Source organism: Trachurus japonicus, chromosome 13, assembly GCF_045865225.1.
Source record: "Trachurus japonicus isolate A0001 chromosome 13, Traja_1.0".
In the NCBI taxonomy this organism is placed as follows: Eukaryota; Metazoa; Chordata; class Actinopteri; order Carangiformes; family Carangidae; genus Trachurus; species Trachurus japonicus.
In genome coordinates this window covers 39,814,203-39,841,987 of record NC_140919.1, presented here as the reverse complement: position 1 = coordinate 39,841,987, position 27,785 = coordinate 39,814,203, and the positions used below count along the sequence as shown (strand labels likewise).

General features: G+C 44.5%; 1 protein-coding gene across 2 annotated transcripts in view; it reads right to left on the bottom strand.

The window, feature by feature from the left end:
• grik4 (glutamate receptor, ionotropic, kainate 4) overlaps nucleotides 1–27,785 on the bottom strand; it is a 271,682-nt gene that overhangs the window by 3,045 nt on the left and 240,852 nt on the right. For both annotated transcript variants that reach the window (XM_085796529.1, XM_085796530.1), the window contains exons 12-18: nucleotides 25,441–25,644; nucleotides 20,692–20,805; nucleotides 6,281–6,390; nucleotides 3,789–3,962; nucleotides 2,476–2,641; nucleotides 1,479–1,704; nucleotides 502–630 (exon numbers count right to left, since the gene is read on the bottom strand). In XM_085796529.1, the coding sequence (XP_085652655.1) occupies nucleotides 502–630; nucleotides 1,479–1,704; nucleotides 2,476–2,641; nucleotides 3,789–3,962; nucleotides 6,281–6,390; nucleotides 20,692–20,805; nucleotides 25,441–25,644 (1,123 nt within the window). The remainder of the gene's footprint in view (nucleotides 1–501; nucleotides 631–1,478; nucleotides 1,705–2,475; nucleotides 2,642–3,788; nucleotides 3,963–6,280; nucleotides 6,391–20,691; nucleotides 20,806–25,440; nucleotides 25,645–27,785) is intronic.

Sequence of the window (27,785 nt, the reverse complement as noted above, 5' to 3'; positions counted from 1 at the left end):
CGGTATTTCCACCTTCCCTCATCAAACTCATCAAATACACAATCCAACAACTCCAAAACGCTCTGGTGGACAAGTTGTGACCTGCACATTCACCACGCTATGAGATAATAATGTAACATTACGAGACAGAGTTGTTTTAGAGGCAGTAGTTCCGAGTATTTGCTTCATGTGTCGTAATATTACATAATAATATGTTATTATTTTATAGCGTTTGGAGTTGTTAGATTGTGTATTTAGTTTGATGAGGGAAACGTAGAAATACCATGAGCCTCTGTTGTGTTCGCTGAGCAGCTCACGTCTCTGCTTCGCCGATCTCAAAATAGCTTGCACTGACAATTAAAGGTAATGAACCTACTCCTAAAACTATAGGGATTATGGCAATGGGCGAATGAGCCAAAATGTTGAAATATCTACAGTATTTATAACAGACGAGTCAACATGGAGCCGAAGAACGAGAAGGAGAAGGAGAAGGAGGAGAGGAGAACCAATCGTGGGACAAACCTTTGGCGCGGTGGTCCTCCTCCTTTGGACACTTGCCACCGTCCCACCACTTCCTCTTGAGAATCTCCAAGCGATTGTCCTCCTGCAGTTTGAGAATGGCCAGGTCAAACTCATCACGGTACACTGACCCTGTGGGGGGAAGAGAGGAGCACAGCTCACAGATGCACAGTGCAAGAAAAAAAAGAAAAAAAGAAAAAAGAAAGTAAATTAAACTACACTCAACCTTAAAGTGGCACCTTCAGACAAAAAGATAATCTACTTGTCTCCAGTTCGAAATACGACTGACATTTCCACTAGTTCTTCTGATTGGCTGTGCTAAATGAAAAATGATGTCACCCTATTAAAAGAATTAAACATAAGATTAAAGGATTTTTCACGGTGTTCACAGTGGTCTGTGTGCAGTACGGAACAACAGCCACTTTGAAACATCAAAGGCCTTGATATTAATCTTGTTTACTTTAAGGTGTGTTTTCCCTCCATCTGCAGTTTGACTCAACTTGAGATCAAAGTGTAAATAAATCCTGTGTTTATACTCTCAGAGCAGCAATCCAGTCACACGGCAACCGTTCCCCACTCTACAGTAACAATATTTCAAATTCTCACTTCGCCCATCACGGCGTGGAAACAGTCGCTCGATTGAAGTCTGGCAGTAAGTCTCTTTTCGTTTCTCACTTTTTGCATCATATTTCCCTCACGATGGGAGCTAATGGTTTGGCTTTTGTCGAGGCTTTACTTTTCAATTTAACTTTTTCCCGATGTGACGTTTATGGTGTTCAGCTAATGCTCCTGCTCTTGATTCCCTCTTCTCAGCTCCAACATGAATCATAGATTGCGTTTAAGGAAAAAAAAAAAGAAGGAAAAAAAAGCTTTTGTGCTTTTGTTGCCTTTATTTTACACTGAGACACCTCTCCCTAAAAAACCTCTATGCTTTTCTCTCCTCCCTTACTTGTAATTCCTCCTCCTGCTCCTCCACTCACCCAGGGGCATGCCGATGCCGTAGCCCTTGGTGTCCAGCAGCCCTCCGATCTGAGTCAGGTTGCAGTTCCTCTGGCGGTAATACTCGTTCATGGTGCTCTCCAGCAGGTAGGCGTAGTTGGAGTTGAGGACCCGGGCGATGCCTTCCTCTGTGCTCTTCACAAACACGCTCGGCTGCTTGGAGTGCATGAAGTTCCACATGCGCTGGTAGGTCTGGTAGCGAGAGTTCTGCAGAGCGACGAGAGAGCAGATATGAGAAAAAAAAAAGAGGGCGAGACGCGCGGAGCGGACAAAGGTCCATCAGCCGTAGATAGGTATTTTCGACTTATGCAGGAGGGAAGATTGCTTTTTATCTGTTTTTCTTTTATATATTCTTTTTGACTGATGGATTTATTTGAACTATGTGATTCTCTGAAAGCAGTGCTGCTGTTAACTGTGAATATTTTCTTTTAGTACACCTTTTTCCATTTCAATAGCTTCAGTGTCCACAACAGAAACTTCATTTAACATCCCCACCTGTCCTCTGCTTTCTCTTGGCTTGTCTTCCTTGAGTTATATTCAAGGTCCAGTGGATGTAAAAGCACAAAGAAAGAAGAGGCTAATGTCTCTTTATACCCCCCTTATATCATCCTTCACTGTCCTCCCTGTAACACACCCTCTCTCTCTCTCTCTCTCTAAGGTCAAATCTTGAGAGGATGAAAAAGGATAGTGTGTGCCTCTCTTAGGGACCTGGACTGTGCCCCGTCTCTCTGAGGAGAAAGATATTGAATGGTTGTGGCAAAGAACGGACAGGAAACAAATAAAACCTGTGGTTAGAGGTGGGAGACGGGAAGGACAGGAAGGTGACGAGGAGGATAACATCTCTGATGGCCCATTGATCACTGAGGGCTCTGTTGTCACCAGTCTGTGTGTGTGTGTGTGTGTGTGTGTGTGTGTGTGTGGCTGTGATGTAGGAGCGTAAGCATTGTTTCTCATGCAGTGACGTGTGCAACCTCTGACCTGGAAGAAGGTCATGGTGGACCCTCCGTGCATGGTGCCGTACTCTATCGCCGTCTGATCCGCCAGGTCGTCCACCGACTCTATCGGCACCTCCATCCTCTGCACCGTTAGGAAGGCAGCCAGGTTGGCGGTGTAGGATGAGATGATGATTAATGTGAAGGCCCACCTGTGGAGGACGAGAAGAACATATGTATCCACCTATAAAAAAAATATGTAAATGGGCAGACGAGCATATGAAGATAGATCGTCTGGGTGGAAAGTGTAGGAGGTGTGAAAAAAGAAAAAAAAAAGACTGCGCACCTGAGAGAAGAGAAGAGGACACTGCAGGGTTTTTTCAGTGGGATGAAGAGGTAGATGGAGGAATGGGTGGGTGTGAATGGGTAAAAGGTGACAATGCTCAGTTTGGATGAAAAGGAAGTGGAGTTTTATAGCTGCGGAGGCACACACACACACACACACACACACAGATGACAGCTTAAATTTGCATAAAGCACAAATGCCGTCTGATCTTGAACTCCGATGTCCCCGAAAGCGCCTTCAAGATCGCGTCAGAGATGAAATGGAGCAATGTGAAGTTCAAGAGGAACTGGGTGCAAACAGGTGTGGATTTGAAAGCTGGAAAAACATGCAAAATCGCTGACTCTTGTGTACCTTGTGTGTACCTTGTGTTCCCTTTTGTCGGACTTCATACAATCAACGCACTTTAAAATACAGAGGACCATCCTTATGGAACAATCTACCTACATCACTGAAATCAATATCCACTCTGGCTTTGTTCAAAAAACAACTGAAAAAAATCATTTTTTAGTTAAGATTTGTAGCATTTCTGGATCTGTCAATTTGTAATTTAATGATTTTTTTTCCTTTTTCATTATGTAAACTGTTTTTTTAAATATTATTATTAATTTAGTATCTTTCATTTTTCTATGTTAATTTGTCTTTCTTTTTTTCTTTGTCTTTCTTTCTTTTCTGTTTTTTATGTTGTGAATTTCTGTGTTGTCTTCTTACTCTGAAGACCACCACTGTTGTTGTTCTTGTTTTTTACATAGGGGAGGTATTTTTATAAGCCCTTTTTGGCTTCTACCTCATTTCATTTCATTTCATTTCTTTATTTATTGAATTGGGACAGTGCACATTCATCAACACTGACGCATTAAGTATCAGTGTAAATGTGCCGGACTTAGTCCCAAGACCTACCTACCTCTCCTGCACAATGTTTAATTTTACTATTTTCATTGTTTATGCAGGTTTTATAATGTGCAAATAAAAAACTAAACTAAAACTAAACTAAACCTCTGTAGCGGGATACTCACCACACTCCACTGACGCAGCGTGTAGACAGAGCCCTGGGAGCGATAGTGGATCCTTGCTGCATGAAGCCTCCAACGGGGAACCAGAAACTGTTGCCGAGCGAGTACTGATTGATCAGCAGGTTGCAGCGACCCTTCAGACACGGGTGAGGGTTGTACCACTCATAAGGCGTCAATCTGGGGGGGGGGACAAGACAATGCAGTTAGACAACAGGGAAAGAGTCGGAGGAGGAACACAGCCAACAAGAGTGGGAATGAAAGATTAAAGCAGAAGTAAGCGATCCGGTCGTTTGGGCTAATGCTGCGTTCCAGGCAGGCTTTTGAAACCGTAAATTACAGCTTCAAGTCATGACTTTGTAGCGTTCCAGGCAACCCACTCGTGTTTTTCCGACCTGTTTTACCTGTGAAAGTCACTATAACGGCCACTCGTAACTTCCGACCCGTGAACTCGTACCAGATCGAACTGGTACGACTTCACAGGTCGGAAAAACACGAGTTACGGGTTGCCTTGAACGCACCATAACTTCTTGTCAGCCGATGGAGTTAGCAGCCCCCGCCCTCGTCATGGATCTATTGGTCCTCGTCCCTACGTCACCACATTCAGGCGCATCCCTTGGCTGCACACACAGAGAGGACTGCCCCTTTATGCCGTTCTCTCTCCTCATTGGATAAAACTTGTAGGATACAAGGAAAGTTTTCTCCTCGGCTCAGAGCAGAGCAGAGTGACTGACAGACCCGTGTTTCAGACCAAACACTCTATGTAAGTGATTGCTGTTGGAAGATAGAACTATTTAAGACTTATATTAACACAAAAATATCGCTTACTTCTGCTTTAAGTATTCTGATGAGAGCAGAACTCGAGAGAGAGAGAGAGAGAGAGCGAAACAGAGGAGGAACGGGAGTGGTGAAAGACAAGAAGAAAACAACACGAACAGTCAACTGAGCACAAAGTCACCTTGGCTCTCTGGAGAGAGAACCAACCTGCTTCTTATTCCCCATATGCCGCCTGCTTAAGCTGGAGGGGTGACGGCGGTGTAATTGGTATGTTCAAATGGCGCAGCATGGAGCTAAAGTTATGTGACGACTCTGTCATGTGCCGGATTGAGACAACAGTGTCGTCCCGTTCTTTAAAACTGGAGCCTAATTCCCCTCTGATCTGTCAAAATCAATAAAGATTCATCATAACACAATACTCACATGTCCATAAGTACACTGAAAGAGTTACTGGTCGCTGTAATTACTTGTCCTGTTCATACGGGCTTTGAAAAGATCCATTCCTCAATCAAGCGGGCGTCTTCTAACATGTGTGTTGGAGGACAGAGTTTGATGCCATGGAGGCTGAACCTGCGGTAAATACCAGCTTGATTTGTTGAGAAGTCTGAAACCTTATCTAAGCTTCTCCAGCTGAACTAGGGAAAGTGTTTTAGCAATTAATGACAACTTTGTCCAAGTACATTTTGAACTGTGAGTATGTGCATTAACAAAGACTAAAAGATTAAACCTATCCTTTAAGACACAATTAGTAAAGGAAGCACCGTTCTTGGCACGCTCTTCAACAAAAATGGACAACACAGACGTATCTGCATGGTTGGGAATAAATGAATCAGTCTAGATGTTGTTTACAAGGCTGGTGGCCACCACCTACAGGTCTGGTGGCGGCCCAAAGTATGCAAGACCGGACAGGATGGAGAGAGGTAAGAGAACTAAAGACTGAGAATGAAAATAAAATAATGCCCTGCTGCCATCATGGGGGTCTTGGTCCTCGGGGCCGGCCGGAGGTCAGAGAGATGTTACAGTATTATCTATCTATCTATCTATCTATCTATCTATCTATCTATCTATCTATCTATCTATCTATCTATCTATCTATCTATTTTAGTTAATACTACTACTTGTCCAGATATCTCACGCGAGAAATCACACACTAAGCCCATCTTTTTCTTTCTTTCTTTCTTTCTTTCTTTCTTTCTTTCTTTCTTTCTTTCTTTCTTTCTTTCTTTCTTTCTTTCTTTCTTTCTTTCTCTGTGTTTGCTTATTCTGTATTTATTTGTGTTTGTTGATCACCTAGGTTACACCTCTGTATTATTTGATTGTGTGTCCTCCCCTGTATTGCACTAGATAAAGATTGCACAGAGCATGGCACATGTTTTAGTGAGGCAGTGTTATATATTGTATATGTGTATGCAGCTTCATGTTTGTGAACAGCAGTTGTGCCAGTTCCCTGCCTGTCCAGCAGGTGTCACTGTGATGCTAAAGACCGACCACTGGGAGGAGAAACTTCTCCTCCACTGTGATGTGTGGAAGATCAACTGCAAAAGCACAACGGAGAGAACAGACACCTGTTTCCGCCTCCATATCACCCCCCCCCCCCCCAAAAAAAAAAACAAAACCCTTTGTGTTTTCACTCTGTGCACTCTACCACTTTGTTTGTCTCCCTTCGTTTCCTCTCTGTCGGCTGCACAGCCACAGAGAGTGTATTATAGTGAGCCCCTCACCTGGCCACCAGAAAGAGGACACAGCTGACAGCCAAGTAGGCCAGAAGCATGAAGAGCCAGACTCCGGGGGAGAAGGGATCCAGGAAGGAGAAGTAGCCAGGCCTTCGTCCCTGAAACACAAAACACGAGCACACGGAAGAGAAGAGAGAGTTACAGCCCGCACAGGTGAAGTCACCATTTGATCCCGTGTTCAAATCACACAAGCCGATCCAAGGAGGGCCTCTCTCTAACAAGGAGGAGGATAAATGCTTACTTATAAAAGGTGAAACCTCACTAATTAGCTCCGGATGAGGCTTAGCCGTTTTTAAACACATCTCATCCAGTGCCAGAATTAATACAAGAGAAATTTCAGCATTGATTCATTTCCACCCTGGTCCCAATTTGGTCTGTGTTAACCAACATTTGCTTCAGTCTGTGTGATTTAGAAAAGATGGAAAAGGTGACAGTGACAGTAAATAAAGGGATTTTGATGTGATAAGCATAGATTTCCCTGCCCTAAACTGATAGCACTATAATTATATGAATCTCATTTTGCATGTAAACACTCGGATCAACACTGTATGAAAGCACAAACGCAGTCTCCCATGAATTGTCAACAGAGTGGCGCAGGCCTGTATGCTGACACAACAGCGCAGATAAGAGGGTTTTCATCCCAAGCTGTGCCACAGAAGGACAGAAGAAATAACTGAACCAACTATGTCTGGTGAATGGGTGTACAGTATGCTTCCACACACGTGATGCAGTTTTCATGGGGAAAAATTAGAGGTCGAAATCATTAACAGGGATATAGACAACAGCCACCGTTAGCGCCCTGCACAAGGTTGCGTGTGGTAGGGGGAGAGAGGTCAAACAATCAACCACACCATTACAGCCACATTAAACAGAAATTCATTTCTGTGACCTATAGTTGACTTCCTGTATGACTGGGAGCACACCGTGTCCCAGCTCCGAGGAAAATAGCGAAAGAGATTAATAGCTTTGGCTTGGACAGAAAAAGGTACAGTATACTGTGCCGAGGCGGCTATGGGCCGTTACGTATCGGGTTTGGCTTAGTAACCAGCAGCCGAAAGGAAATAAAACGGCTAAAATAAGGTTGGCAGCTTGTGGAGTGATGGGAATATAGGGGCTAATTTCTAATGTTTCATTATCCTGCACCGACAGCTATTGTCCTCCAAATGAAACCAATTACTGGTGAACCTGTGCCAAGTATCAGAGCGGTTGTGTGTGCTTTATGTGTGTGTGTGTGTGTGTGTGTGTGTGTGTACATCAATATTTCTTATGTTCATGTTCAGTGTACAGCCAGGCTGACCGAACATCAGCCAGGGAATACGAGCCATTTACATACAGATGCACATCCACCATCTGGTAATGACTATGAAATGGAGGTGGTCGCCCGAGCCAGCAGGACAGTTAAATAGTGGAGGTGATCAAACTACCAACTGTCTCATCTTTTTTTTTTTTTTGGGGGGGGGCGACCTGATGACCAAGTGGTTATGGTATACACCATGCAGGCAGCGAGGCTCTGATATGACAGCAGACTGTTTACTGCGGGTAAATTCTTCAGGCTCTTTTTCCCACTTTTCCTGACTGTCTCCGTTGTCTCTGGTAAATAGAGGCCAAAAAACAAGCACAAAATAAAAAAAAAAATATTTATCTTCCATTACTGCATCAAAAGGCAGCACCTGAGCAACCCCCGATCGCTTTTATGCAAAAATGCTCTATTAGGAACTCCTAGTGGACATCGCAGATGCCAAAACGCTGCAGTAATACATTTGCGAGGCCCTCGAAAAAATTTAATTTGCAGCAAGAGGGTGAAATTATTTTCTGTGGGCATTTGTTATGATAAACGAACCCCCATTTAGACTTGCACAGAGATGAAAATTCATTAATGTGTCTGTAATCACTTGCATATTAGCCTGACTGAGTAAAATAGTGAGTGGTGCAGAAAAGCAGGAGAGAGGAGTGAGCTCCTAATGTTTTAGCATGATTCAGATCAGCTTGCCAGACTTAATGTCTGTCAGTCTATCTATAGAGTAGTAATGCTCATGATGATGATGATGATAGCCGTCTGAAAATAGAACAGTGGAGCAGCGAAACACACAATTGCCATCTCAGAGGTAGAGCGCCGATGCAAAGTGACAACCGCTGCCAAGGCCGCTTCTAGTTGGCATTGGCATTACTGGGGTAACGGCAGTATGTGCTGACATGAGTCCTCCTGTTTGCTGGTCCAGTGTGGTGCATGCTGAACCAGCGTTTTGTTAACTGCTTTCCCCCTCTTTCCACATCTTAAGCTCCCACTAAGGTCCTATTATTAAGATGAAGAGAGCTGCAGAGGTGCAGGACTCTTGGTTGCTCACAAATGGTGGAGAAGGGGAAGGTGCAGGAGAGCAGAGCGGAAATAGAGATGCAAAGAAAGAAAAGAGGATAACAGGAAACCAGTAGGCGCTGTGCTGCTGAGAAATCCTGACTGTGCCGTAGTATGTATACGTTTTAGGATTCGGCGACAGAGTCATGTTTTCAGGAGTTGAAATTATCCCGAGTGAGGCTGCAGCAGCCACACTAATGAGCATACAGAGATTCAGAGAGGCCAAATGAGAGCGGCACCAGAAAAAAAAATGTGTGTACATTTCAAAAAATGTGTCAGGATATTTTTATCTGGGAAGAGTTGTTTTTTTGTCGTTTCACAAACATCGCCGGTCTTGGAAACTGTATCCTAGAAAGAGCAGGCTTAGCGAAACTCTTTAACGAACATCCTGTGGCAACAAAGGACATGATTAAGGGTGCTACGTCTGCGCTAATCAATATTTATGCATTAACAACGGATCAAATAATCATGTGTAGTGCGAAAAGGAGCCACAGGGACAAAACAACAGATGCTCAACACCTTACTTTGCAATTCTTCTGCTCTCTATGGAGAATTGTATTATTTTGATTCACTCTCACTGCCCTTCTCAGCCTCATTTGCACTCCTCCTGCTCCGGTGTTCACTACTACACTAGTTAGGGACATGCCCGTTAACACTGTGGAACATTCAACAGATAAAGAGCTATATGTATGTATTTCCCTCACCAGTTGGTGGAGACCAAAAACAAAGCTAAAAGGATTTACACATTTAATGAAATTTTAATTTAATGAAATTTAATGAAAAACATCTGATACAGGATATAAATCCTTTACATCAGACTCAAATAAATAACAACATACAAAAATTAAACACAAATATACCCACTCATACATAATCACTAACAAACATATAACAGAATAATCCCCAAAAATGTCAAGAAAACTACAAAAGAAAAACAAAAACAAGAAAGAGAAAGAAACAAACACAAAACAAAATAATTCATACCCTTGCCCTGTAATTATATAAAAAGTCCTTGTTTGACCAACATTGATCGAGTCTATTTTTAAAAGAGTTCACTGACGGAGCCTGTACTACGTCCTCAGGAAGCCCGTTCGAAACTCTTACAGCTCTGAGTGCAAAAAACTATTTTCTTTTGTCACAACGACACCTTTTTGGTCAGAGTTGTAAGGAATTCCCTCCTAGCTCATAACTATTATTCCAGAAACTAACAACCGGCTCCACTGTGGGGTCGTATATTTTCTGTACAAGTTTATACACCTCAATCATGTCACCTCTATACCTCCTATAGACAAGGGTTGGCAGATTTAAGTGCCTTAATCTTTCTTCATATGACATCACATTCAGACCACACGTCAGACTCCAGAAAAAATGAATCCCAATGGATAATGTTGCTCATAGATGCTGAATGAGTAAACCACATCGACCCAGAACTTCTCCCTCAGCATTGATAACACCACCCTGTCACCCTCCCCGTTCATCCGTAACCTTGGTATCATCTTCGACAACAACCTCTCATTTGAACATCACATCAGCCGTCTCACCCAAACTGCTTTCTTTCACCTCAAGAACATCGCTCGCCTTCGTCCATTACTCTCCTTCTCTGCCGCCGAAACTCTCATCCATGCATTCATCACATCACGACTCGACCACTGCAATAGCTTCCTCTATGGCTCATCATCCAAGGTCCTCAACAAACTTCAGTACATTCAAAACTCAGCTGCCCGCCTCCTCACCCACACCTGCTACCACGAGCACATCACCCCTGTACTGCAAAACTTACACTGGCTCCCTGTCCCACACCAAATTACAGGGATAGTTCACTCAAAATTGAAATTTCACTCATTATCTACTCACCCTCATGTGGACTAAGGGCTGGGAGAAGTTTCAGAGTCCTCCGTGGCTTCTCTGAGTTACAGGGGGTCTCGGCGTAGCAGTGCATATCCATATGACGGTTGCAAATGGATACCACTTTTCTTCGTAACAAAAAGACACACCAAAAAACATTCAAATACCTCCATGCTGCTCGTATGTAATGTCCGTCTTGTATTGATGCCCCGAAATGCGAAATTGTTCTGAAAAAAATTAAATAAGTCTATATTTCAAGCTTGTTTGCAGCGGAAGCTTCTCTTCCTGGTCCGTCCAAATCTCGCGAGATTTGCGCCGGCGTCAGTAATCGCACTGTCAATCAACAATTTCGCATTTCGGGGCTTCACAAGACGGACATTACATACGAGCAGCATGGAGGTATTTGGATGTTTTTTGGTGTGTCTTTTTGTTACGAAGACAGTTGGTATCCATTTGCAACCGTTATATGGACATGCACTGCTACGCCGAGACCCCCTGTAACTCAGAGAAGCCACGGAGGACTCTGAAACTTCTCCCAGCCCTTAGTCCACATGAGGGTGAGTAGATAATGAGTGCAATTTGAATTTTGGGTGAACTATTCTTTTAACTTCCTCCTCACCCACAAAGCCCTCCATCACCAGGCCCCTTCCTACCTCACAGACCTGCTCCACCACCACACTCCCTCCCGCAACCTCCGATCATCCGATGCAAACCTTCCTCTCACACCGGCTCAGGACCAAGCACCTGGGGCGACAGAGCCTTCTCCGTAGCCGCCCCCTCCCTCTGGAACCCCCTCCCAAACACATCTGTGACTGTTCTGACCCATCCACCTTCAAATCATCACTCAAGACCCACCTTTTTAAATCTGCTTTTAATCTGCAACATTAGCTGTCTTTCTCTGTGCCCCCCATCAGTTTTCTTAATCACAAACACACACGTATACGTAGTTACTGCACATTGTTTGTCCTTCTATGTACTTTTAATTTGTCTCTCTTTCTTCTTCGCTGCAATGGGCACTTATGTATTTTTTTGTTGTATTTTATTTCCTCTGTATTTGGTCGTCTTTGAGCGTCTTTGAGAGCTGTAAAAGCGCTGTATAAATAAAATGTATTATTATTATTAAAAACGTCAAGCAACATGTTTGCCATGGCAACTTTATAAAGGTGCTGAGTGGGGCAGCAGAGCTAAACTGTTGCTCATTTTGCATATGGATCTTCCTCACACTACTGAGGTCACTGACAGTGTCAAATGAATACTGTAAAGTGTAAAATTAGATAATTGACGTGTTTTTTTCCACCAAGCAACTTGAGTGGATACCAACAGGAAAATATTGCAGGGGATTTTGGCACATTACCCGCATGTATAGCTGTGCTGTGATGCACAATCCCTTAAAAGTTGCACCTTGTTGTAAAGGTGGCTAATCAGGCTTTCCACAATATACAATACAACACCAATTGGTATTATTAAGGGGGAGAAATGATTGACTGAAAAGCTCCTTACATACATTTTTCACAAACTGAGAGGGTGTCTAATTGTATTTTTTGTGTATTGACATTTTTTTTTAAATATTTGAATGAATCATTTGAATATTTCTATTAATCCTAAAAAAATAAATGGCTGCTATGGCCACTAGGGTGCCAATTTTGTGATGGCCCAATTCAAGATTTGTTTGAAACATATTATCCACCAACACACATCTACCAAATTCTGTTCTTTTATCACAAAATGAACGATTGTTGTGATATATTGAGCTAAGCTGCCCTTTACTTTTATAGCTTATGCTGCCAAAAAATGTTAATGCAACATTTGCATAATGTTTCGCCACAGGACACAACTGTACAGCACACAACTGGCGTCTTGTATTAATGGGCTCCTGTTTCCAGTCAGGTGTTTATCACATGTAACAGTGTATTTGTCCTTCAACAGGATTTCACCTGAGTCACCGCCACGATGTCACATACACACACCTCACAGTCCGTCTGAATGCCCATGGGTTAGTGTTTAAACAGTGAGCTCATATAGGTGGTCTGAGAGCTAAGTCTTTGTGCGCAAAGGTAGACTGTCAGCAGATGTGTGAATGTGTGAGTGTGTGTGTGTGTTTGTGTTTCAAAGCTTGTCAGCAGCTGTCTAGCCTGTCAGTCATACGGGCTGGGGCAACCCAGTGCACAGGAGGCGGCAGGTAGTTCAGGTAGCCAGGCTGGGGAAAGCAAACAGCAACCACAGCTAGGCTGGTAGTTACTGTTTAATGGGAGATACGACTCTAAACTCTAAAACTCTGACATAATACCCTAACAAACTGGAAGTGCTGATGTTCTTAAGTTGCCTTTTTACATGATAGATAGATATTAAAAGTGAATCTGCCTCTATGGAGCAGAACAAACACAAAACATCAGTATGTGAGTGTACATTACAGCCACAGGTTGCCCCCCCCCCCTCCGTGTTTAAATAATTTTTTATTAGCTGCGGGGAAATCATTTTATAGTGGTTTATGGTCATGTTAAGATGAGGAGAGGGCATCAGGCAAATCAAAACACCCAAAGAGAATGAATGAAGACGCGGCGCAGAGGGCGAAACATCCTTTATGACCTGTTTTTACGAGTACATCTCAAGAAACACAAAAGTGAAGAATTGCCGCCCATAATGGTATGTGTATATCTTTTCTCTTGCTCTTAACACACAGATGAAGACCTCATTCATTTCTCTGCCTTGCACTGCCCTTGCTCTCTCCCTACTGTCCACCTCCCCCCCCCCCCCTCCCTTCTCCTCCCTTCCCTTCCTCACCTCTGTCTCTCTCTCGGGGGATAGCCTGCCTGCCAGGAGGGTGGCTGAAGGAGCTGGTGAGGTTATCCAGTCAAGGATTTCACCTAGTCATCCTCCCGCTTGGTATTCATACCACGCTGTTGCCCCCCCCCCCCACACCCCCACACCCCCACACCCCCCCGGAGGCTGCCTGCCTGAATACCGGCTCACTGAAGGAGACTTTCTACTGTCATTTCAACTCTCACTTTCTCCTGCTTGCTTCTCTGCTCCCATTTCTCCATGTTCTCTCCCCCTGTCTTCTTCCCTCTTTTTTTTTTTTTTTTTTTACCTTTTTACCTTGCACATTCTCTTTTATGTTGGCTTTCTTCCTCTCTCATCCCCGTGCCTCTCCCTACCTTCTGTCTTTTTTTTTTTTCTCTCTCTGATAGTGTGTGCATTTCTAATCGTGTCGGAGCGGCTGCTGGCAGCTGTTGCTGCCGTGGAGACGGCCGCAGGGCTGGTCTGCGGAGGGGCGGCCGGTTTGGTCGAGGTCACGGGGTCATTTTGGCAACAACATGCTGCTGCCACTTGGGATTTATGTCCGTGTGTTTACAGTGTGTGTTTTTCTGTCGTCTGCATGAGAGCGTTCACGTGGAGCTACACTGTACACTTTTTTTTTTCACCTGCTTATTCATACAGTTATCCAATCAGCCAATCCCGAGGCAACGGTGCGGTAAATGAAATCCTGCATATACAGGTCAGACACAGGCTTCAGCTCGTGTTCCCATCAAACCTCAGAATGGAGAAAAAAAATGTGATCTCAGTGATTTTGACCAGGGTACTGTACAGTATGATGATGGTTGGTGCCGGATGAGCTGATTTGAGTAGTCCTGACTCTGACACTGCTCATCTCCTGAGATTTTCATGCACAAGAGGTTTAACTCAGAGTGATGCGAAAAAAAAGAAAAAAAAAACATCCAGTGAGCAGCAGTTGTGCAGATAAAACACCTTGTTGATGAGGGAGCTCAGAGGGGAATGGGTGGTAGGGTAGTTGGAGCTGACAGGCCGGTCATGGTGACTCAGATAACTACTCTTTACAAATGTACTGAGCAGAAAAACATGTGGAAAATTGGGGTGAAGGAGGTTCCACACCTGTCAGCCAAATCCGAGGCTGCGGTGTGGACACAGACTGACCAAGACCTAAGAGTACAAGACTGGAAAAACGTAGCCTGGTCTAATGCATGTGGAGTTTTTGAGGCAGCAGATGGTAGAAGCAGAATTTGGCAGCAACAGCATGAATTCCTGAATATTCTCCTGTCACACTTTGGCCTCCGTAATACCAGTCAATCATGGTTTGAATCAACCAGCTGATCTGAGTACTGTCGCTGCCCATGTGTGCCCCTCCCCTTCTGGTCGAAATTTAGCTTATTCAAATGGCTTCTTCACAGACCAAATCACGATCGCGATGATGTGTTCAGTCAGTGAACCTCGGCGGCCTCCTCAGTCACCAGATCTGAATCCAGTGGAAAACCTCTGAGATGCGTCAGAGCAGGAAGTTGATGGATCTGATGAAATGAAATGTTGTGTGTGTGTGTGTTTGTGTGTGTGTGATGCAGTCATGTCAACACGCAGCAGAGTCTCTAAGGAATGGTTCCAACATCTGTTTGAACGCACAGCTGGAAGCGTTGGGGTTGTTTTCAGAGCTAAGTGGGGCCGTTTCCAGTATTAGTATGCCGTTCCTGATAAAGTGGCTGGTTAGTGTGTGTGTGTGTGTGTATCTATATACTCAGTGCTGCGTGTGTTGGAGACTGTGTAATTTTTGCCTGAGGTCTTGTGAGGCCGGAGAGTCAATAAAGCTCCGTATGCTGCGCTCGACGCTCGGGGCAGCTGCTGAATTTGACACGGCTTCCACACGCTTCTAATTAACTCCTATGTCTAATTAAGCACCTCTCTCATGTCCTCTTGTATACACACACACACGTTGACTTTGTTACACAGTCTCCAAATTAAGGAATCATTCAAATGATGGAACTGGCACCGATAATGTTGGGCATGTTACTTTGAAAAGGTAATTAGTTAGCCTATAGTTCCCTTACAGAAAAATCACATGTGAAACATTTTGCACATGGGAATCATGTGGTTTTGGCCCAATTTTATGTGAATCACATGTGAATTCCCATGTGAACCCATTTTCCAACATGTTTTACACTTGTGCTCTACAGGATAACACAAGTGATCACATGTTACCACATGGTTCACATAAAATTGGGCACCACTTGTTTCCCATGTGCAAATAACATGATTCCCATCTGCAAAATTTTTTAAACATTTTTCACAGAATCACATGTGAATCACATGTGAAGTTCATGTGGTTTTTCTGTAAGGGTTACTAGTTACTTTCCACAAAAAGTAACTGAATTAGTCAACCGGACCAGTAAAATAACAGCACAATAACCTATAAATAAAAATAATTTTTCCGTTTGTATTAGGGAACATACATTATTATACATTACATCATAAAGATGTGTACAGTTAATGAACTATCCTTTTATAAAACATATAATGAACAATGTGAAATTTCTTGAAAAAATATGTGTGATTTCAACGATATTATGCCTCTACTGTCTTCGACTTGGCAGATTCATCCTGAGGGTCAGATTGGACCCTCTGCCGGGCCGGTTTTGGCCCCGGGCCGCATGTTTGACACCCCTGGTGTATGCTATACCATACACCTTAATGGGTCTATTATTTTGTGTCGGGACTTCTTGAGTCAAGTAACAGCGCATTTTATTATCACTAACGGTAACGGCCTTATAACGAGGGAAACAGTAACTTTTTTGATTCATTACTTTCGTAACCTTTTTTGACTGATTCATTACTGAAAAATGTAGCGCCGTTATTCCCACTACTGGATACTAAACACCTCGGAGCGCTGGGGTCTGGGGTTCCAGCATGTGGCCTTTTCTGTTGCCCAGGTGATGGATGTAATGGGCTTTTATGAGAAGAGGTCGACGGTAGCTTTAGGTTACATCTGGGTTCATAACTCTGACATACTGTGTATTGTTAGTACCAGCTGCTGAGGTGAAGGTGTCCTCTTTAAAGACAAATCTAATTAATATCTACGACCTCAAAGCACATGCAAGTCAAAGGACAGAAAGCACACTACACTATGTACCACAATACACTGACTATGTGCAGTACATAACTACAAATCCCCAACCAGACATAAAAGACTCAGGCGAGACCTCCGGAGAACCGCGACAGGCACAGCTCCTCTTCTTCTACAAGCTGTCTGAGATTTTGTTCCTATATTTTTCATTTCACTCCTCCGCCGCCTCAGAAATCACACAACAGCATCGGCAAACAAGGCACAAGAAGACACGAGGCGACGATGGCGTTCCCCGGAGGGAATCTGATCCCCTTGTCTTTTCTGTGTAATGTAAACCAGCGTCACAAAGCCATGTGACAGGTAATTAAGTGCTGAGATGTACCACTGTTCTGAACGCCCCATGGAAAACTTGACTGTGACAGATGAGAGTTTTTAGAGAGGAGGAACCTGTGGCGGTTGGGTCCAAGGCTGTTGCATCTTTCTGCCGGTTCATATGGGAAATACATTCACTTAGTTTTGTTGTCTGGGGCTGAATTGGGCTTAAAGGCAGCGAGATAGCTTCGCAAAACTCAAGTAATTTTTTCCCCCTAAACAGGATTATGCCTTTTGCTATATTGTTGCTCCTCAAATAAATATTGTCTGTTTTGTTTGGCTGAGAATGTGAACGACTATCACCGCCTTAATAGATATAAATTAATGACAAAACAAATAAGAATACACAATAAAGGAGAAAAACAACATCTGTGTATGTGTATGTGTGTGTGTGTGTGTGTGAGAGAGACAGACGTACAATACATACAAAGAGGAGAAATGGAGATTAATAGCCGATAGTCTGAGGGTAATTAATACCCAACAGGCGGCTTTATTTCATTGCATTCGCCATTCTTATTGATTGGACAGAAATTTTCATTTATAGTTTGAAATAAGCAGCAAACCTCCTTGTAGAAATCAGCGTGCCGCAGATCGATAGTTAGTGGATTAGAACAAAACAAGTGCAGTCACAGAAATTCAAAAATATCGAATTGCAGAGCCATGCTGAGGGGGGCTGAGAAACTACCGAGGAGCGATGGGAAATTAAAGCGAGCGTGAGGCAGAGAGACGAAGACGGGGGACACCTGTCTTCTCTCTGTCCCTCTCTCACCGTGCATTTTGATTATTTGTCTCCGCCTCTTTGGGAACTCTAAACTTTATGCTGTGAAAATAAACTAATACAGTAGCGTGTGCCTCTGGGATTCGTGCGGCTGAGTGCAAATGTAACTAGATGTTGTGTATCTTCATATCAAGTCGGCCTCTCTCCCAGAAATCCTGTGCACATGTTTATTATACGTTAGTACCTGAGCGGCTCATGGCTTCTTGCCAATTGGTTGTATTAGTTTTGAGATCTGAGTCTTGTTGTACAGACAGCCAGTCCCATTTCTTTGTCCTTGGAACACAAAGAGAGTGGATTTTTATTCGCACCTCAGGGAGACTCTTCCTTCAGATTTTTAGTGATGTTTTTGTCTCCTATATTGTGTACAATATATTCTACACCTCAACCTGTCAGTGCTTTGTGTTTATTTTATCTGTGCTGAATGTTTCTCATGCAGTTTCCACCAGAATCTGAATATTAACTGCTCTCTTCTCCTTTTTCTTCTATTTTCTTCTTTCTTATTGACCTATTGTCCAGGAATTTAAGAGTCATCTGGGTCAAGTCCGTGTTAATTCAGCTCCGACTCCGCGTGCCGGCCCCTGGGGGGACATCGGCTCCGTATCGCCTCCTCGCGCAGCCACCCGCCAGCTCGCCTCCCGTTTCAGAGGTGATATGCTACAGAGGAGCCCATTTAACACTGCACCTGCAGCGAGCATCGATTGATTCTCCCCAACTGTTGGTGCTCAATTGAGTCCCTCACTGTTACACCTATTAGTGCTGTGTGTGTGTGTGTGTGTGTGTGTGTGTGTGTGTGCAGACGATGGGAAGGTGAGAAGCACGTAGGATTACAAGAAAAGATGGAATGTGAGTAAACGCCCCCTCCGGGATACTACACTAATGTTAGCTGGTGCACGTGCCAGAGCGCCTGGCTGCGGCCCGTGGCCAGAGCCGTACTGGGTCCTGCTGTGTCACCTTGGGTGTTGGTGTGTGGGGTGGGGGGTGGTGGTGGGGGGGCTGATGATTAATGGGCCACTGACTCTGCAAACACTGGCTCATTTCCACCTGCCCCTGCTGTTGTTTCACCGTTTCTTTGCTTGGGCTTGCTCTCGACGGAGCACGGAGCGTGTTGCTTGTGCGAATGAGACGAAACCAAACACAATCAGAGGGCAAGGAGAACACAACTGTGAAACCGCTACATTCATCAGGAAGTTCACACTATAAAACAGGCCATCTGCTGCCGGGGACACGGCAACAGAAGGAGGAAATGAGCAAACTCTGGAGAAGTGAAAAGAACTGGACACTGGTAAAAAAGAAAAGCTGAGACTGCAGAGTAGGGATGGGTACCGAGTTCGGTACTTTTATAGACCGAATCGCCTTGTTGTTTACAACTACTTCCAGGTAGAAAACCTGCACGTAATTTGAATGAGAACAGTAGTAACGAAGGAGAGTTTAGCTATATATCATATTTTCCACGCCCTATCACCGTTTAGACAAATCTGAAATGATTGAAGAAACATTACTATTTCTGTGTGTGTGTTTTGTGTTGGTATGTGTTGTATTTATTCAGTTTGGGGGAATCACGGTGTTTAGAAAGCATCAGTGGCTGCAGCTGACAGGGACAGCTAACAGTAGCTAAGCTAACGGCGGTAGCTAAGCTAACGCGGTAGCTAAGATAACGTCAATAGCTAAGCTAACATCAGGACGTCAGCTGTTAAAACCCTCCCGTTGTCGGACACAACATGAAACTACTCCAGTTAGCTCAGTCATGTTGGAACTCAGATATCCGCTGGAGAATTTTTTTTTTCATGGAGCGTTTATTGAGTCACTGAGTTATTAAAGTTAAACAGGTAGCTAACCGTTAGCCCGGCTAATCTCTGATAACCATGACTAATTACAAAAATGTGCACACGTAAATAGTAATGTTTGTCCAATCATTGGTTTTATAAACTTTACAAGCATCAGATTAGTCTAAACGGCGATATAGTGACATGAAAAATTAGATAGCCTATATATAGCGAAACTCTCGTCCGTCACTATTGTTCTCATGCTGGTTTTCTACCCGGGAGTAGTTGTAAACAACAAGGAGATTCGTCCTATTGGTAGCGACCGAATTCCCACCAAAGTATCGATCAGTGAAGCCAAACGGTAGGCTACCACATTTCGGCACCTGAACGCACCATCGTGTCACATGCGTCAGCGAGAGTGGATACAGGGGTCACAGGGTTAGGGTTAGGGATACAGGGTCTGTCTGATGCGAATATTCAAGTCCACCACCCCTTACAAACTGCCCATTGTTTTAATTCACCAACTGAAAATCAGCCGTCCATTTTCATAAATGGAATCATGGACTGATTTGAGAATCGGTCCCGGAAAATATTGTAACGGTAGGCTACCACTTCAATTTCAATTCAATTAAGTCCTCAGCACATCAAAATGAGGAGTCTCCTTTTGTCAATACATCAATAATATTCTCCAGTAGGCTACCGCTTCTCATCAGTCTGCACCTTGCAGAGTTTGTGCTGCACCTCAGTTTCATTTGTTTTTTATTTGACAGAGTTTCACACAGAGCCGTCTGATGGCTGTAGGCTGGAGTCTCTCCATGTTTCTCCTTCTGTCACAGTAAAAATGGAACATTTACATTTTTTCCACACCAGTCCTATAAACTAAAATCATTTCCCATCCCTAAAATCCCTAAAAAATACTCTTTAAGTCTGAGGAGTTGTGATGTTGTTGAGAAATGTATGTTCAAAATTCAGAGTTTTGTCTTTTTTTACAGACAAAATAACTTTAATTACATTACACGCACAGAAAGTACAGGAAAAAGGTACCGTTGTGTACCGGGTACCGGGTATCGGTACCGTATCAATTCAAATGTGAAAGGTTCCCATCCCTACTGCAGAGACAGTAAAAAGGGGATGGATGTGGAAGTAGGAAGTAGATGACAGCCATGAAAACGCGCAGGTGAAATGCAGTTAGCTGGGAGCTGAGCAGTGAGGAGGGTTTGTGGAGGGATTTAGCCAGACTAAGTGGGAGAGACTCTACAGAGCAGAAGGGCTAGTAGTTCTTTTCCAGCCATTAGACATGGCTGAGCCTTTTGTGGTACAGTATGTCTGCAAGCTTTACTAGAGCCGGACTGACCGGACTGTTTGGTGTGTACTGTATGTGTGTGTTTGTGTTTGTGTGTGTGTGTATGTGTGTGTGAGGCGTGGTGGGAGGTAACTCACCAGGTGGACGCGGTACATGATGCTGATGCCGAGGGTCATGAAGGGTTTGGAGAAGTCGATGACCTTCTCGCGCTCCGCCGTGATGGTGAGGCCCGCCACCGCCAGGTCAGCTTTCTGAAACACACACACAACGGTCAGACACACACACACTGAAGGGAACACAGCCGAACACAGCTGAACACAGCGGCGAGGGTGTAACGGAGGGGTTTTGCGACACCAACCAATCACTTTAGAGCTTGAAGAAGAGACGAAGGATGACATAAGAGGTGGGCAAACTAGTTGCTAATTCCTTTATAATGCCCTTTTGTGTCCCACAGCCTCTTTGTCCGCCAATAGCGCTATCTGTGGTGAGGATAATCCAGCATTGACACTGCGTCTATGTGTGTGTGTAGGGCATAAGAGAGCTCAGTGTAACCATTGTGGCTGACCAAGGGAGCACTGTCAAGACAAATCACTTGACAAAGCAGTACTTGGTGTATCACACACACACATACACACACGTAGAAATGGTCAATGTACGCTGAATACTGGATGGCTCCCCACTAATAATACAGGCCAGCAAAGTGCAACTGCAAGGGATTTTTTTCATCTCCCCGAGGAGCGAAGAGTAAAAGCAGCAACGCATTGCTCTTTGTCTGCTGCAGGAGAACTAAGAGGATTGGGGAGACGGAGAGAGGGATGGGAGGATGAGAGCGGACGGAGAGAGAGGGGAGCTCTGCTGCGGCGCCGCATATGCCACTCAAAATCCACAAACGGCCGTCAAGGAGAGAGAGAGGGAGAGACAAAAAGAGAGGGGGGCATCAGACGAACATGAAAGAGGGCTTTTGCTACAACATCCAATTTGCTGTGATGTGATGTGTAATGTTCCCCAGTAATTATTCTGACCTTTACACGTTCAGATACTCACCTGAAAGCCCCAGTCCCACTTTGTCTGTGCTTCAATTAGTACATTACACTCAAAATTTCCACCTCTGTGACCGTCTGCACTCCTCAGCCTGCAGGCTTTGACCCTCCATCATCAGCTGTCCCCAGCCCCCCTCCACCACAGCAGACTCATCTGTTTTTATGTTTTTTTTTCCCTCTCTCCCTGTGTCGTTTGAAAGTCTGATTGCCTGCTCTGAGCGCTGGAAGGAAGCCGCGCGCACGGACGGCGGGCGGGACGACCATCCGGGCAATTTCAACAAAGAAAGTCACTGATCCTTTGAAAAATGAACACACAGACGTAACAGAGGCTGAAATATTTATGCGACAATGGAATATTAATATTGATTACTGGATTCCTCCGCCTGCCTGCTGTTATGCCTTCTAGTACAACTGGGTAAAAAAAAAAACAAGAAAAAAAAAGCCTGTGTAATGCTTGGTGTTCAATATTGCATCATACCTGTATCCCCTTGCATTCCATCATGTCACCCTAACCCGGTAAAAAATAAAAAAGGACAAAATAAAACTTGTGAATATGGAGCATAAATTAAACATTAGCCTCCAGGATGCATTTTGACTTCAAGGGCCCTAGTTTGCTGGCGCAGCGCAGGTGGCGCAAGGTAGCGCAGCCGGTCTAATGCAAGTTTCGACCAGCGCAGCCTAGCGCAAAGTCAGATTGGAAGATTGGCAGATCGCGCTGCGCTGAGATAGGCGTGGCCGCGCAGCAGGGGGAGGCGTCACAGATTCAGCTTGGTGCAGTGGAAGTTTTGTCCGAAAATGTCCCGCCGAGGTTGCGCTGAAAGCTCGCCACCTCCAACCAGGTCTAATCTCAGCGCAGAGCGAAGCGCAGCAGGTGCAGTGGAAGTTTGGCTGACTGACCTGCAGTGCACACACGTCACCAAGACCTCACAGGCAGATCTCCACAGTTCCAGACACATTTCAATGCAATAAATATCCACAATAACCACTATTTAATGCAACTAACGGAATCAACACGTGAATTTATATCTATATAGATTGTCCCGTCACATCTGACGTCAGATCAAAGCAGAGATCAAAGGCTGTCGGCAGCGTAATGGAAACTCCACCTGAATTAACACAGCAGGGACGAACTGGCACTGAAAAGCAGCTGTGGATGTCCCAAAAGCAGGACTGAGGGTGGATGACTGCATGTCGCTGCCGTGTTGAGATACCACACGTTGTGATGATCCCCTTTATTTATTTATTTATTTATTTACTTATTAATTCATTAGCGGAGAGCGACCGCATCACGCAGCCGTAATGAAAAACAAAACACAAATCATCATCTCTCTTAGTCCACCACAACAGCCTCGGTATCAGATAGTCAGTATATAGCCTACTACAGTATACTCAGCATCTCTATCACAGAAAAAAAAGAGAAAAAAAGAGACGGACAGAGAGAGAGAGAGAGAGAGAGGAGGACAGAGAGAGAGAGAGAGAGAGAGGGAGGGAGAGAGAGAGCGCGAGTCCTTTACGCTGATTTAATCCACATGGTCTGTGTTTATGTTGTGATTAGTGTACACCTGTCATCTTGCTTACATAGGGTTTGAATAAATGTGAGTTTCTTTATTAGTGTATTAGTTGTTTCTTAGATTGGGCAGGGGTTCTCAGTGTATCAGATCAATCCTGGTTAAGTATATTAGTAAACTCATTATTGGTCACTCTGAGCTCGGACCTCCGGACCAAAACAGCTGTTTCCTCCTGGGAGAGGTTCGGCCTCTGGCGTCGCTGTCTCCTCCGTCCATGTCCAAGTATAAAATGACAAACTTGCAGCGCGCATCACCCGCCGCGCAGTTAAAGGTGAGGAGAGGAGCTCATTTGATTGGTGAAGATCTGACTCGGCTGTGTCAAACTCACTCCACGCCTTTCTCTCCTCCTCCTGTCTCCCTCCCGCCCTCTCTCCTCCCTCTTCACCGTTTGCGCCGGTGGGAGGGACGAGGGGAGGGGTTGCGCTGGTCTAAGTCTGACTGCGCGGCCCAGCAAACTTGCGAAATGGACCTGGGCCACACCCCGTTGGCGTGGCGAAGCTGCGCTGATGCTAGACTTCACCTGGTCGACGAAACTAGGGCCCCAAGAGTTTAGTCTTTGGGGATGCTGTACACCTCTGTTCTCTGACTGCAGCACTGTGGATTAAAGGGGAACTATGTCTGGTTGCTTTTCTGCTGTTTTGCTCACCCTCCTCTCGGCCATGTGGATTTGTTTACAACCAAGCCGGCTAAAAATCAATACATGGAGCGGTGGATAATGTTATATGACATATACATATTCTGTGTAGTCTTAACTGTCATATACAAAAGATTACGGGTTACGCGGAGCGCGTTTGTGTCGCGGCAATGCCCATGGGCTACCACAGTAGGGGCCTATATGGATCCTGGGTGCAAGCCACATATGGGGCCCACAATTGCATCCCAAGTGGGGCCCATATGGACCCCACGTAGCACTGCTGGCGGCTCCGGTTTGAATCCTGCATCCGGCAGCCCTTTCCTGCAAGTCATTCCCCCTCTCTCTACCTCCCCATTTCCTGTCTCTCTCAACTGATCAATCTAATATAGGCATAAAAAGCCAAAAAATATACTTTAAAAAAAAAAAAGTAGCATAGCCACGGGAAAAATCCTGCCTAGTTTCTCTTTTAGGAAGAATTTGTGTTCGTACTGTGTTTCGGTCCTGGTCTGACTCGTTGTTAGCTCTGTCTGTCTGACACCCATCAAACTGATTACCACCGCTGAGAAGCACTGTCCGGTCTGAATGGACCTGGCAGGGACACAGGTATATGTGGGGGTCCAGAACCACCTCGGGCTGTGCTCCTTTGCTGCTCCCAATGTATATTTCACATCCTTTCATACCATCCAATAAACTTGCCAACGTGGCTGTTCCCTTTGTCAACTCTGCCATCTTTCCCCCATTCCTGTCTAAGCCTTTAACCAAACAAGCTGAAGCCTTTCAGTCCACCGTGGAGCCCCCCCTCCCTCCCCACCGCCCCGTCCCGTGACAAATCCCTCTCCCGAGCACGTCTCGACTTTTTGTCCGCCCACTTTGCCACTCCGCCGGCATCAAGCTGCTGTCAGAGACACATGTCGGACTCGGCCGCTGCTCAGCTGAAGGTCAGCCTTTCCAGAGGCGACTTCCAAGGGGACGAGGGCGGGTGGCAGGCTATGACAATAACAAGAGCAGGCACTCCTTGCTTTACATACTTAATGACTTTGCCCTCCATTAGCCCGCAGAATTAAGACAGATCACCACTTAGGATCGACTCAGTCCCTCTTAACTTCATTCCCTTCTCCCCATCCTCACTTGTTTTTTTTCTCCTTCTTTTTCTTTGGCTTGTTTCACTTCTTCTCCTCCCCCTTGCCTCCCCTCAGCTCTCTTATATAAGCTTATCAGCCTGTTCGCAGCGACGTACAGAATAGCTGGGAGGGTGTAAGACCTCACTCAGAGATTAACCATCAACGAGGCAGACTGATTCACGGGGAAAGTCTGTTAAGGTCACTTCAGGAGGCTTATGGAAAGGAGCTGACAGCGAACGAGCCACCAACAGGCCGTCGCTGTTCTGGGAAATACAATGGTTAAGCTGAAAAGGCCAACTCCTGAATGACAGAGAAGAGTGTATAACATGAAGGAAAGCTGCCAGCTGCGACTGTATGAGAGCCCAGCGATACACTTTAGTGTTTGAGTACGTAAGAGCCTCTAGGAAAGCGCCTTCCTTCGATACTCGTGTGCTTACATGCTGGAATAAACATAAATCGTTGGTTATTGGCTCGTCTGCAGGCGGCACATGCAGAGCCGCAGCGTGTGTATATATTTACACACCCTTGAGATGAGCTCTCCGACCATGCCCGTCCACGTCCCGTTGGCTCCGGGGACTCCGTACAGTCCGTCCCCCACCAGCCGGATGCGATACTTGAACTTGAGGATGTCTGCCAGCTCCTTCAGCATGTCCACGCAGAAGCCTTCGTAGCGGTCGTTCCCCTCCAGCTCCTGGTGGTTCGGCCGCAGCATTACGTACGGATTCTCCTGGAAAACACACACACACACACACGGTTTGGCAAAATTTAGACAGTGCAGGCAAATCATGACGGATTTTATTATTGTTATGAACCTTTATTTATTCTTGAAGGACGTTGAGGTTACCCTCATTTTCAATGTCGCAGAGAGTTGCATTAAAAACATTGACAATGATTACAAAAATATATATAGGCTACATATACATTTGATAAGGAAGAAAATCATCTAAAACAATTACAGTTAGAAACACAATGATATGAGATTAAGGTCCTGAACTCTGTGAGTGAAGGAAGTGCATCCAACTTTAATAATAATACATTTTATTTATAGGCGCCTTTCTAAACACTGAAGGACACCGTACATTTGTTAAAAACAGCGCTGTTTTGTTTTTTTTTACTTTAGGATGTGTTGGAGTGCGTTCCATCAGTTGGAGGCATCATAAGAAAGCAAGTTTAACCAATATTTGTACAAACTCAAGGAACTTTGAGTGGTAGCAGATCAGATGAGCGGGTCATATAAGTGCTTAAGTTCCAGTCCAATCAATTTGCAATATATGGTGGAAATCTGCCTAGAAGGGCCTTAAAAATATATAAAAGCCAGAGAGCCTCTTGTGCCTTTCTCCAAGAGAAGGCCAACCAACTTTTTCATAGAGAACACAATGGTGAGTACCATATTTAGCACCAGTAATAAATCTAAGGGCAGAATGACAGACTGAGTCCAGACACTTTAAAGTTGAAGGAGCAGAATGTCTCCATAATCCATAAAACTGACAAAAACACAGCTTCCATTATTACTTTTCTTGAAAGCACTGGAAAACAAGATTTGTTTCTGTACAGAAAACCAATTTTTTGTTGCAACTTTAAGATAAATTCATTAATATGATATTTGAATGAGATTTCTTCATCCAGCCATTTGCTTTTTCAATGGGCAATACAGCGATTTTACGCATTAACTCTGTAAATCAGCTTTTATGAGTGTGGAGAGTGGGTTAAAGCTGAAAAATGACTCTGGTAGTGTCATCAGATTCTTTCAGCTCAGACTTGATATTGAAAGAAGTTGACATGGAAGTATGACCTGAAGCATTATGGGAAACATTTCTCGCAGATTGACCCACACCTCAGTCTAAAAGTAAAGATATCTTTAGAGTGTTACTTTGGTCTGAGTCCATTTGAAACCTAGCTCTGGAAAGCCTCCACAACTGTATGTCAGTAGATTGCTAGATTGTTGGACTGACCCTTTCAAGTTTAATATTATTGCTGTACAGAATAACCAAAGGGTTTTTCATTCAGGAAGAATGGCGGGGGGGCATCCCATATGTCCTTTAGAGGTCACAGTTCACATCATGTTTATTGCCTCCGGTGAAAACTGGGATTTGTGGGTTTGGCACTAAAATCAGGGCCAGACAGGCGTGTGCAAATCTGTTACATCCAGCTAAAAAGTAGATAAGAAACCGAGCAGCAGCGCACGCTCACACCTGCAAATGCACCTATTTACAGCCTGTCTCTCAGAGAACTGACTCTCTGTATGGCTGCGTGTTTATTTATGTCTTGTTTTGTCATTTTGGTGATGTCGTGGGAAGATTTAAAGATCCCCGCGGTGATGTATTTCGGAGCCACCCTTATTGTGCTGTTTTTCAAATAATGCAACTGTCAAAACGGGTGCGCTCAGGCTCCACTACATCATAAAAAAGACACTTTGCTGTTGCGCTTTCCCTGCACTCAGCTCGTGAATCCGGCTAAAACTAACTTACTTTGACACCATGACATCAGATAACAATGATTAACAAGTCTAAGTGTTTCTTGTGCTGGCACTCTCCATTAAAAAAAAAACAAAAAAAAGCAAAAGGAAATGAACGTTCTCTTTTTTTTAAGTTTCTTTGAGCATTTTTCTTTAAACAACCATGAACTTGTTAAACAGGCTAATTTCTAATGTAACTGGGTGTTTTTAATTCACCACAGGGTCATGTGACCGAGCCATTCAATTGATTTGCTTCACAGAGAAACCTGCAGAAAAAAGAAGAAGCTGCACAGATATTGGATACATATGAGAACTTGTCGCACAACTGTTCCTGCCACTGACTCACCGTGCTCTCACAGGAACGGTTTGCCTCCACCTGTAGCTGTAAGTACAGGCGGCGCTCAGATCACTTT